The 13491-nt window shown below is 36.9% G+C and overlaps 1 protein-coding gene across 16 annotated transcripts in view; it reads left to right on the top strand.

Annotated features, from left to right (window-relative positions):
• Positions 1-13491, top strand: part of PPFIA2 (PTPRF interacting protein alpha 2) — a 341503-nt gene that overhangs the window by 289379 nt on the left and 38633 nt on the right. For all 16 annotated transcript variants that reach the window (XM_074574254.1, XM_074574223.1, XM_074574193.1 and 13 more), the window contains 6 exons: positions 3341-3476; positions 3960-4180; positions 6851-7088; positions 10028-10057; positions 10933-11063; positions 11330-11484. In XM_074574254.1, the coding sequence (XP_074430355.1) occupies positions 3341-3476; positions 3960-4180; positions 6851-7088; positions 10028-10057; positions 10933-11063; positions 11330-11484 (911 nt within the window). The remainder of the gene's footprint in view (positions 1-3340; positions 3477-3959; positions 4181-6850; positions 7089-10027; positions 10058-10932; positions 11064-11329; positions 11485-13491) is intronic.

The raw sequence follows: 13491 nt of genomic DNA, 5'->3' as shown, positions 1-13491 counted from the left end.
GGAGAGATTAATAATAAAATTGAAACCATCATCTTCAATGCTGAAACTAATCAGCGTATTTATGATCTTACTTATTTATTCTGTCAAGTAAATCTAATAATTATTTTTGTATTAGCAAGAAATAACTCAGATTTGCTTAGTGTGGGAAGATCTGTGAAGACACAGGTCTTCAGCTAAAGATGAAAACAGTGTTCAGAGCGATCTGAAAATATCATAACAGGATATTAAACATTATGCCTCTGTGTGGTGGAAAAGCAATATGGGAGCAATACTGAGACAGGTATCATAGAAGTAGCTACCAATGGCTGACATGAATTTGTAATTCTAGCCAGACAGTCCTTCTTGTCTAAAAGTATCCCTCAAAATAAAATTGTTGCTTTATTGATAATTGTGTGCTATATCCTGTTTTTATAACAAGCAACATGTTAACTTTTAAAATCTACTAGCCATAGCTTACGGACCAAGACTGAATTCAGAGCAGTGTAATCCTCTAAAGTTATTCTTGTTGGATAATTTTTTTGCTTGCTTCGGGTATTGTCTGCCCATCGTTTCCTCAGACATCTTGTTCAGTACCTGGACATGGTTTCTCCCTCGACCTTTATTATCTCATGAAATAATATTTTCCTGTATGTGGTGAAGTGTAAATCGCTGAAATTCAGAATGTGATGTTTGTGACTGTGCAAATTTTTGTTCCTTTGGGAGTGTAAGCATAACTACAGGTACACAGAGCACTGCTTTTTGAGAGTGCTTGATGGGACACGGGCTATTGAACTGCTGCAACAAACAGCAAAGATGTTTTTGGAGCAGCCGTCCTTGGTGAACTGCAGCCTTTCTTGCTGGGTAGATGAGTATCATTAGCTCTTGCTCTGTAAACAGGAGTCTGATTAGCCCTTGTCAAAGGGCTACTTGAACTTTATAAGCTGTCTAAATGTCTTGGGAATTCAGCAGGTTCCCCTAAAACCGTGTTTCCCCTTCCATGACCTCACCTTGCAAAACTACCAGTACTCTCAGGAATAGGGAGCCATCAGCATTAAATATTTGTTATTCTCAGCCCATATTCAGTTCTGTATTTGCAGGAGTTTGTTATTTCAACAGAATAATGAAACTGGTCAGCAGAAAGATATTTGCTGCCAGAGACTGGAACCTGGGCTGTTTCTTTTTTCCTGCCAACTTGCTGCACAAGTACCAAGTATTATCAATTGTCCGAACACAGGTCTGTCACAGGACATACGGTACAAACACAGAAAAGAAAAAATCAGTCACTGCTCTAAATGGTTTACTGTATAACAGATGAGAAATGTACAGACAAATTAAACATACAAAAACCCAAAAGATTATTGTCTGGTGCTTTAGATGGAGGGCTTAGGAGATTTGTAGACCAACTGTTGTCAAGTTTTCTTATTGGTATAATGAAAAAAAAAAAGAGTTTTAGAGAATTTGTTAAAAGGTAACATTGTAATTTTTCTAATATTATGAAATTTCCTACCGTGCATGGTGGGAAGTGTAAAAGAAGGTGAAGTAATGGTTGCTCAGAAAAGAACACATATGACAACGGTATGAGCTCTGATGTATGCTCTACCCAAAACCTAAATTCTGAAACATTATTCAAGATCTGTGACATTTTTATCTATCTGATTTGATTACTATGGCACATACTCATGTTTCTGGAATTCTGGTACCTCTCTTTTTTAAAATTTGTTTTCTTACAGTATTTATTTTTTATAAAGCACTCTGTATTAGTGCTTGAAATACTTCCATTATTATTTTAGATTTGTCACAGTACTTGTAATACCAGACAGTAATTCTGGTTTTTCATTCCACTCTGTCAAAGTAGCTTGTAGTAGAGGCTTTCATGTTTTTCCATGATTTTTTTGCATTTCCCATTTATCAATAAACAGTCACCACAGTTGTAACGTTTTATCTTTTACTTCATTAAAGACAAGTTTGAAATTGAGACCAATGCTTCAGTCTTCCAAGTATGAGCATGTTTTAATTCAAGTTAAGCTCTTCTCAAGGAAAAGTGAATCTCTGTGTTTGGAAGCACACACAGAACTAGAGCTCAGGAGAACAGTCACACTTAGAGCCTGCAGTTTTCATCATAGAGAATACAGCATTTCTGTACCCTTTCCTTCATTTTGGATAGCAGACATTCTCTTATTTACCTTTTTTGTGTCTGGTATTAAAGCCATCATTTTCTTGAACAGCTTTCTTTTCAAAGTGAGAGAAGTGTTTAAGAGCAAAACTGATTCTTATTCTGTTTCCCGTAGCTGGTTATTAACGTTGCAGTGAACCCTTTAAGTTGTCTGTAGGTGACCGTAAGCACTTTTTCCAAGTTTAAAAAAAAAAAATAAAAATGTAAGTACAACATTAAACTCTCATTTTCTGGTCTCATAGATAGTAAAATGTCAGACATTTTTTAGGAGTGGCTATAAACAAATACATATTTAGTTGTCTTTTTAGTGTAGTATTTGTTATGTTTCGTTTTTCTACTATAATCATGCTGGTTTTACATGGAGATCATTTATGTGTTAAGAACTAGAGATTGTTCAGGTCTCCACTGCTGTGGCTGAAGGCTCAAATGGTGCATGGAGCCTTTCCTCTTCTGACTCGGTGACACAGCCCGTGGGCAGGACGCTTCTATGGCAGCATGCAGGGAACTTTTACTGCTGCTGTTTGACTGAGGACCATTGTCTGCAGCCAAGAAAAGATTTGCTGCATTCATCATTTATGTGCCCCTCCACGATGTCCCAAGACTTACCAGGGCTACAGGAAAAACTGGGGGTTAAAACTCTCAAAAGCATCATCAAATAAAGATGAATCATTCATAACCGATGATATGGGCATGACCGAATCACAGGGCAGTTCACTAATATATTCATAATGCGGAGCACAGACTTACAGGAGGAAAGTGTTACAGATATCCTTATTCATGAACATGTAGTGTGCTTACAGTAACCTCAGGCATATTTATTCAGGAAAGTAATGGAAGGAAAAGATACAGGATAGTACATTCAGCAGCCAGTTCAGTTAATTATCTTGTCCTGAGATCTGCTTGGTTTTTCATGTTAAAGTTTTGGATGATAATTTTTATTATCCATTTTGAAAATTCAAAGGGTTTTTTTGTTTGTTTTCTTCCTTAATTTCCTCGTAATACGATTTCAAGTTTTCACTTTTAAGTGATTTTTTTGTGATGTATTTTTGTCGTTTATTCTGTGATACATAATAATTTGTTTGTTTAAGAGAAAAGAAATCTTTGTTCCTAGACTGAAGGTCATTGGATTGTTTTCGTTACTATTATTACTATTGCGCTCTCAGTCTAGTTCTGCGTCTCTCTTTATAGGCCTCACCTTGACACATCAGCAGAGCTGAGGTATTCCGTGGGCTCACTGGTTGACAGCCAGGCTGATTATCGGTCAACTAAAGTGATAAGGCGACCTAGAAGAGGCCGGATGGGCGTACGCAGAGATGAACCAAAGGTTAATCCCCAATTTCTCCTCATATATTCCCTGATAAGAGAATGCATAGCAAGCTGTTAAGCTTACAGTTCGTGTATTTCCAGAAAAAAGCAGCAACAACAAAGCAACAACCTACCAAACAAAAAAACCCCAAACCCAAATAGCAGGGCTTTTTCTGTCCACGCTCAGGCGAGGGTACTGTTGAACTAAAATGAAACCAGAAATGGTCGAAGTTCAGACATCAAAGTTTAAGCATATTTGACTGTCTGTCTTTTCTAGGTATCTTTTTGTGTAAATTTTCCTGATGATTGATTTTACACAGCACTAGAAATTATGTGAAAATATGTTACATCATCTGCAATAACATTTCAAGTATTAATGGAGGATTAATCATTGAATAAGTATTCTTAAATGTTAGTTGCTTTCCTTTCCCATTTTATAGAAGTTCAACTTTGCAGTTTTTTTTCCATGGAATAAGCCATGCACATCCTAATTCCTGCTCAGGTCAAATCACTTGGGGATCACGAGTGGAACAGGACCCAGCAGATTGGCGTTTTGAGCAGCCATCCATTTGAAAGTGACACTGAAATGTCTGACATCGATGATGATGATAGAGAAACACTTTTCAGCTCCATGGACCTCCTGTCACCAAGTGGCCATTCTGATGCCCAGACTCTGGCAATGATGCTTCAGGAGCAGCTAGATGCAATCAATAAAGAAATCAGGTATGTAGCCTGAACCACCTGTGATGCACTTATGATTACAGCTTGGGGCTTCCTTTAGTGCATGAATTAGTACCATTCATAACAGTTAGAAAACTATTTGTACATTTAAAGGATTGATAATATGTCTGCTTTTCATATGGGAGTATTGATTGTCTGAAGTTAACAATGGCGTCTTCATTTCCTAACCATAGAAATGTCATTCAAAAAATGTTCCCAGTGAAGAACTGCTGGCCAATTAAAGAGAAGTATGTTAGAGAAGGATAACACATGGCAGATTTGACAGATTGCTATTCATAGTCGTCGTCTTCACTGTTGTGCATGACTCCTCTTACTCATGAGTGACCTCCTATCAGAAATGTTTTATTTCAGTGCTCTGCACGCTTTCTTCTGATAATTATTTCTGTGTTACATTTCATATAAGCCACATTTTCTAAGACATGGGTTTGAATTTCACTGGAGGCATAGAATTTTTTTCATGCTCCAAGTTGGGTTATAGTGCTTGGAAACAAGTGGTGAATGGTATGTATCTTAATAATTTCTATGCAAATTTAATACAGAAGCCAATGATGTATTTTAATTAAGTGAATTTATAAACAAAACCATATTTTAGGCTTAAAGCATTCTTACATGTTTTTCAGGAAGGGTAACTTTTAAAAACTTGGTGTATGAAAAACATCCTGTCATTAGCAACTGTTTCTCTAGAGGGAGATGAAGGAGATTACTAAATTTATGAGTGACTTTCTGGTAATACTGTAGACAGAAAGACTGTGGTTAGAAATACAATCAAAACCAGATTACCTTTTACCAGATCTCAGATATTTTCTGAGCAAGGTAACCTTTAAAGGGAGAATTCTATTGGAATATACTGAATCTGAATAACTTTTGTCTTCACGGGGAAGACGTTTTGTGATAGATCTACAGCTTTTCATTTTCACTACTCCCAGAATTTCTTCATTCAAATAGGATTACTCTGCTATTTTCTAAAATCTCTTATTACAGCTGTCAGGATAAAGAGTCAAAGAGAAATTTTGTTGTTGGGAAGGTAAATGTCCTTAACACAGTGTATGGAAAGGAGAGAACCTTATCCATGTTTTCTGTTATTACAAAGAAGTCAGCACTGTGACCAGGTCAGGAAGCTGTAGATGCAACAAATGTATTTGTTTAAAAAAATACTCGCATTTTGACAATGTGGGTGACATAGTGGGATATTATTTCTGCCATCTTGAATCAGATCACTGTTTTAGTTAACATAGGATCTTGACTTAGATGTTAGGTACAGTTTTATCTGCACATTGTATATAGCCATTTTTGCCAAAGGTCCACTGAGAGTAGTTTACTTCCCCTGCTGCTAAGCTTATACTGAAGTGTAGGCTTTCACTACCATCACCGTCGTTATTAAAGAACAAGGTAACTTATTTTGTATTCTTTTTTTTTATATGTTTCGGGAAAAATTGTTCTACAAGGATAGTCTTATACACTGTAGTGCATTTCTCATTTTCTTGGTTTGTTGGGTTTTTTCCTTGACGAACACTACAAGTGTTTATCAAATGATTGGAGATATCAAAAGAGATTAAAAGTGTATTTTGCCTTAGATTTATTTTATTATACAAGATGATTCAGAATTTAGATTAATAAAATGAAAACGATTGTTATAATTCCCTTTCAAATTATGATTTGCCTTTAAGTTCTTGCCATGCTTCATTTCAGGAAGAGCTGTAGACATTTTATAGAAATTTTGAAATGGATATTAGGGAAGAAGATTCATCACAGCACATGAGTTTGTAGGTTTCTATTTTCAGTGTATTATGGTTTCATTTATTGTACTTGCTTCATTTCACTCAGAAAAGCCCGGTTCACGGTTTCAGCCTCCCCAAACTTTGTATTCTCTCATTTAACCTTGGCACTCCATACTTTTTCCTCCTCCTCACCAGAAAAAGACTCCTTCTAACATGGGCTTATGGGCAAAGAAGTTATGAAAAAATATTTTATTTTAAGCACATTTTGTCATTCTAGGTACAATCACAATTAAAAACACAAACTAAAGAACCCAGTGGAAGCATCCTATTGAGGATATATATGTTTAAGAAGCTTATATTTTTTGTTAACAAGAGGGCTATTTTAATGAAATTCACTTAAAAACTCAATGCTTTAGGAACAACTGTCATTTTTTCATCAATTTGTAGGGATGAAACAGACAAATTGTTTTTCATGTTCTCTTGTTTTATTAATATGGATTATTTTAGCAATTCCCTTCTTAAAGCTCCAATTTCATTTGACTTTAAATTTGTGTTCATGCTTTAGCAACAGAAAATCAGATGAAGCCAACTTAAGACTGGAATTAGTTTCCTATGGTAAATCATATTGTTAGCTCCCCCTCCCCTATGCTGTCTCGTTTGCAAAGGAAACAATCTTCCTGAAATGTCACATGTCAAGTCTTGTTGTTGGGCAGATTCTTCAAACAGTTTTTGAGGATGGAGGAACTAAGAAAAAGAATTTTATAATTCTGGTGATTAAAAAATACCCTTTTCAATATTATTTGGGACTTGATCTATGATATTCATCTTTTTTTTTCTTTTACTTTCAAATCTCATTTGAAAGGAAATGGATTTTAATTTTGATTTTGGCGTATGCAGAGAATTATAGAACCACATTCTTCTTTTGTTTAATAAGGTTAATCCAAGAAGAGAAAGAGTCAACAGAACTACGTGCAGAAGAGATAGAGAACAGAGTGGCCAGCGTGAGTCTAGAAGGCTTAAATCTAGCCAGAGTCCATCAAGGCACATCCATTACTGGCTCAGTGACGGCATCATCACTTGCAAGCTCATCTCCTCCCAGCGGACACTCAACTCCTAAACTCACCCCTCGCAGTCCAGCCAGGGAGATGGACAGAATGGGGGTTATGACGCTGGTAAGAAACTTTGTGATGTCAATTTTAGGTGTGATATTTCTCATATTAAATACTTCATCTTTTCACTGTACTCTCATCTCCCTAATTCTTTGTTCACCTCTTCATCATACATGCAGGTAGCAAATTCCCTAGAAGATGGAAATTTGGGTGCTTTGGGGTTCTGTTATTGTATTTTTGAGCATTGCATGATCTACCAGGGACATAATGATCTGAGGATAAGGGACCTTCAGCACACAGGTGGTGGAATTAATGAGAAACTGATCATTTTAATTACTGTAATCAATTTATATATAAAAAAAACATTTACTAATGAAAAGCTCTGAAGTTATATAGTTATTACACTGTAGTCTATGGGACTATTGGTGTGTTTAAACCTCAAGGAAATGTCTAGAAGACATGAAAACCTCCTACTACTTCATATATATGATAATTTGGACATACTTCTGTATTTGGTATACTCTTTTATACTTGCAGCATTTTGTACGTATTCTTCACGACAGTATATCAAGCACTTGAATTAAGTGCATTGTTTTCCAATAATTCATTTAACTGATATATTTCAACATTACAAGCAGCACACATAAATAGATACCAAGCCATCAAATTATCACCCAGAGCATTTCTAACATTACTGTTCCTTTGAAGACATATTCTGAAATGTTTGGTTTGATTTGAAAAGGGATTTGCGAAACATTTAATTTTTGTCCTAGACAAAATAAACAGTGCAACAGTCAGGTATGTAGTGTTGTGAAGTAGTGTGTTAACATATTCAAGATGTACAACTCTGATATTGATAAGAGTAGGGATTGATAAGAGTATTGATAACACGCAGGTGCAGTGTTCAGTGTAGGCTACAAACCAGTTTGGAGCCTAGGTGAATTCATCCCTTTAAGCACTAGGAGAGAATCAAAGCAGCCCACTCTCCTGATGTCTACGTAGGGGGAGGTGAATAGGATATGTGTAACCCCATTTTTTATTTGCCATTTGTCTGATAATCTGAATGTCACCAATGTCCCCTTTTGGCCATTTCTGGGAAGCAGCAACACTGGTCTCCTGTGGAGCCTCTCAGCAGAGGGGAAACAAGCTTTGATTTCAATCAAAAAGCAGAAATTAGCTCTCCTAGCCAAGGAGGGTGCTAAGAACATCTGGGAGTGGCCCCTGGGTGTTCATTCTGCTCAGCTGGGAGTAGGGACTTTTGTCCGATCATACAGCTGAGTACTCCCATTTCCTGGGAACTGACAACTACTCCTATCCACCCCTACCCCTCCCAGTTTAGGATGGCATTTGCTGTCTTCTTGGGAACTAAAGATAGAGGTTTCGTATCACAAGAGGAGGTGAGGGCTGGCATTTGTGCCAGACTCTGGCACTGATTCTTTGCTGCCCCCAGTTCCCACTGCTAAACAGCAGGAATGAAAATGTTGGTGGCACAGACGATTGTGGAGGATGTGGGTGTGCGGGCTGCCGTGGTGCCGCCCATTTCACCAGAACAGCACCTTCCCGAATATGCATTTTGTCTCCATTTCACCATCTGTTTAAAGTAAGCAACCTGGCTACAGATAAATGGCAATGGTTAAACTGACTCTCCAGCAGACACCTGCACTGCCTGATTGCCTTGATTTGGACACCGTAGCTTTGGGTCAGTAGGTTCATCAGATTCAAATACAAAATGACAGCATAAGCCTCTGCATTTCAGGTTGCCATGGCCTCACTGGCATCCAGCAATTGTTGTGCTAAAGCTCAGATGGCTGTGTCTGTATGAGCTGTAATTGAACTCTTGACATATCATAAGCTGCAGAAGTAGCACCCCACTGCATGCTCAGCAGCACAGACCATGACTTTGGTCACCCTCATCAACCATTTCAGGACACTTCTGCCCTGCACTGTTTCAGCAGGAGCTCAGCATTGAATATCTCCTTCTCCTTACTGGCTGGGGACAGACACAACAGGCTGTCAGACATCATCTAAGTGGAAGCTTTGAGTTGGGAAGAGCTCTGTAGGTGTGTGGTCTCTAGACGCCAAATTGCCAAATGATCCTGTAGGGGTTGGCTGGAGGAGTAGTACTGCATGAAATTCCATGGCCCGGATCCACGCTGAAAATAAATTCTGCAGAGTTTCTTCAGCTTTGCTTGAATGAATGAGACATCTACCAAAACCAAAAATGAAAATTGAGTTGAACAAGACACGTTCTAGCAGCCTTCTACTAACAAATAATGCTGCAGTACAGAAGATGTATGAATTTGTATCCATTGACTGAAAATACCAGCCACATTCAGATGGGATAACAGGAGAGAAATACCTATTTTTCAGGCATGGTACTTGTTTATGATATTTTATGTTTATACTTGGTGAAATACCAACCCATTTGTAAGACTAGATAAAACTAAGAAAACCTCTCTGTGTTGGGGGTAGTAGAAGGATTTATATGAAACTCCAAAACCAAAAAGTGCTAACATAAGCTTGCAATGTTCTATGCTTTGCTAGGCTTAGGAAAATGAAGGGGATTGTAACTTCAGGAAAAATAACTGCTTTCCCCGAATGGCATATTAGAATAGAATAGTTCAGTTGGAAGGGACCTACAACCCTCATCTAGTCCAACTGCCTGACCACTTCAGAGCTGACCAAAACTTAAAGCATGATATTAAGGGCCTTGTCCAAACGCCTTTTAAACATCGACAAGCTTGGGGCATCAGCCTCCTCTGGAGGAAGCCTGTTCAGATTCATAAAATAACACCTTTTTGAGGGCTTATGTTATTTTATGATACCAAGTGTATAATTAGTATATAATATTAATAGCATTAAATTAATGAAATCTCCACTTCCCATTTCTGAATGTGACAAGAACGAACGTGTGGCATTTTGTTATGCTGAAATAAGATTTATTAATCTTTTTGTTTGTTTGTTTGTTTTGTTATTGCTGCTTTTGTTACTAATCATCTAAGCCAAGCGACCTAAGGAAACATCGGAGAAAGGTATGATACTGGGTTTTTTTTAAAGTTGGGAGAACACATTTATCATATTCTTCTTATGGTTAGATAACTGGGTTCTTCACCAGGCACTGCTTCTTTTCATTCAATTCCTGAACATAATGATTTTAATCCTGTCTGGAAAGTCTTGCAAAGGTCACAGCTAAGCCATAGAATCAAGGCCCACCAGTGATACCTTGGAGTAGTAGCCCCTACAGCACAAACTTAAAGGAATACAGATAAAAACCAAGTTGTGCACATAAAAGAATTACCTTCAAATGCATATTCTGGTTGTTGAAGGAACCCGAGTCAGATTGCTTGAAATCTTCTTGAGCAATATAAAGTTGTTTACAGAACTGGCACTGAATGTGTCATTTGTCTTTACATGAGAGGAGGCAGTACTTAGGATAAATCGTTATATGCTGTGACAAAGCTGCTTTTTATTCATGTCTATTTTCAAGCATTCTGACCGTTCTGTTAAAAAGCTATGGAGAGAGTGGTCCTGTTTATGTCTGTGTTTGCCTTCTCCCTTGCTTCCCTGAGAAACTTTGTTTACATGAATAATCCTGTTTAATGCAAGAGGCCCACTCATGTACAAGGTTATTTTAATGTTTAGACATTTACTGGATCAACCTGTTTGGCATAAAAGGATTTAATTTCTTTTCCAAGTGTAATCTCTTTTCTTTCAAATACATACATGGCATTATTTAGGCAATTGGTCTTTCCCAATAGTCTCTTTCAAAAATAAGAATCCTTAAAATTTGCTCCTTAAATTGCACTTGAATCCATACATGCTTCAGTTCACTTGACAAATTTGTGCAGCGTGTGTTGGAAGTTTCTTGAAAAGCTAATCTGCTCTCAATGGAGTCTCTCTCCCCCAGATTGCAGTAGTTGAAGAAGATGGGCGTGAAGATAAAGCCACAATCAAATGTGAAACTTCTCCTCCACCAACACCCAGAGCTATCAGAATGACTCATACCCTTCCTTCTTCATACCACAATGATGCCAGAAGGTAAGATGTTTGTAACGTGAATAGGTACTTCACTGTTTTACCACGTATTATTCTTTTCAAATCATGTTGTTGTTTAACTATTCCAAAATGACCTGATTCCTTCATGTTTCTGAATAATTTAAATAGAAAAATGTGATTGTTTCACTTGTGGGGATATTATTACTGAACTATAACTAATTTGTTTGCAGAGCTGCTCAGAGAAACTAAAAATTTACCTGCAAATTTTGACATGTTATCTATTCCATTTCTTTATTATCATTTTGTAGTAGTTTGCCTGCTTCATTGGAGCCAGAAAGCATTGGTCTTGGCAGTGTCAATAGCAGCCAGGACTCCCTGCACAAAGCTCCCAAGAAGAAAGGAATCAAGTCTTCAATAGGACGTTTGTTCGGTAAAAAAGAGAAGGCTCGACTTGGACAGCTCAGTAAGGAATTAGTGGTAACAAGCCAAGATCACCATTTCACAGTCATTTTTCCATTTTTAATTTTGCTTCTTTTCAGTTTTCCAATTTGCATCTTTTTCTCTTCAGCCGGTCAGAACCCTCCCATTAAACTTCATTGCTATCAGCAATTATATTTGTCAGGAGTTTGCTATGACTATAGCACAAACTACCAGAGTCATCCTCTTCACTGAACCTACTGCTTCAATAGTCTCTTGAATTAGGGTGAGAGTGTTAACAGCGTATTCTCAAATAACCAAAATAAAGAGGAGGCGAGAAAGTAGTAAGTAATAAACCACTGTAAGGTGTGTAACTATGTGCCATGGAAGGCGCTTGCAAGCAAGCGTAGTTCCTTTTCAGGTTTCAGTGTGTCAACAGACGTCTGCTAGTGCCTATCATTGATGTCCTCGCCACGCTGTGTGCTGCTCACAGCAATGCTTTGTTTTCTTTCTACTTCTTCTACCCTCTTCATTTGCCAAGACTTTAGTCGAATTCATTCCTGTCAAAAAATTTCCTCTGTGACGTTGCATAGGATAATCTCTATACCACATGCAAAAAAACCAGTCATATCATAACTTTATTTAACTACCTTAGGTAGCATAAGCAACGGAAGGTGAAGTCACAGTTTTCAGCCCAGGCTCATAGTCTGCATGCCCAGGTGGGCAAATAGATCCTTAGCTGCAGTCTATATTGCTAGGCTGTCTGATTTAGCTAGATTAAGGTTAACATATTTACACATGCCAACACAAGCATCAAACTGGTATAGATGTGTCAGTAAAACAGAAATATTAGCTTTTTCCTAGTCACGAAGATGTCACATTGTACAAATTTATGAGGCAGAAAATCTTTACTGCCATGGTGACCACATAACACCTATAAAAGAATTTTAAGAGTTTGCAGTAACTGTAAACGCTTAAGCAATATGAAAGCCTGAAATTAAAAAAAACCCTAAATTCACATTAAAACCTGTCCTTATCATAACTAACAAACCCATCACTAAAATCATATGGAATAAAACAAGATAATATTAAGTTCAAAATATCAGAGTAAAATCAAATAACTGAGCATTCTCCATTTATACTCCAACATTTCTCCTCTTTGCCTGTGAGAATCTTGTGTTCTTGAAAAAAAATAATTTCTAATTGCAATTTAAATTCCCTTTTTTTCCCCCACTATGGGAAGATAAAAACTGATTTATTCAATCTATTTAGTAGATTAATGTATTTCAGAATCTATTAAATGAGTCTCTCAAATACACCTGTGTGTCACCATCTGCACTGATGGAGAATTTTATAACTTTAGACTGCATTATTAATTCACATTTACATTCCATAAACCAAATTTTATTGATACTGATGGATTATGCATAATAATCTATGATTGCACAGCAACTCAGGAACATAGAGGACAAAGATGTAATAAATGTGTTGGTCTTCCCTGCAGTTCCTTGCAATGTGGAAGAAAAATAAAATAGCAACTTTAAAGATTGTCTCAGGAGCAATGTAATCTGGCAATAGATTAATTTCTTAATAATACTCAACATGATTAATAAGACATATGTATAATTGGATAAAGCCTATTTGTAATTCCCAGTACTAGCTCATGAAATTTCAGAAAGATATTAGTGCAGTATAATGCACACTTTAATTAAGCAAACTGGGTTTACAAGTATGTATAAAAATTAACAGTGACCAAAAAAGTAGGAGCAAAAGATTTTTAGAAACTGAGACGCCATTGAGTAGCTGGATTATAGAGTAGTTTTTCTCACCTTAATTTCAAAGATTAAAAATAAATAAATATTGGGTGGCAGTTTCCATTCAATGGCAGTACTATAAAGATAGAACAAAATTTTAAAAATAGCAATCATAGTAGTACTTGAATCAATTTCACGACAGGTATACTGTCTGTGCAGCTATATAATTAGTTCTATAGTATCTTAGTAAGATACTATGTCACAGAAATCTAGATAATAAGTCCTATCATTACTGCACC

The sequence above is a fragment of the Larus michahellis genome, chromosome 1 (genome assembly GCF_964199755.1).
Source record: "Larus michahellis chromosome 1, bLarMic1.1, whole genome shotgun sequence".
NCBI lineage: Eukaryota > Metazoa > Chordata > Aves > Charadriiformes > Laridae > Larus > Larus michahellis.
This window is presented reverse-complemented; position numbering and strand designations above follow the sequence as displayed.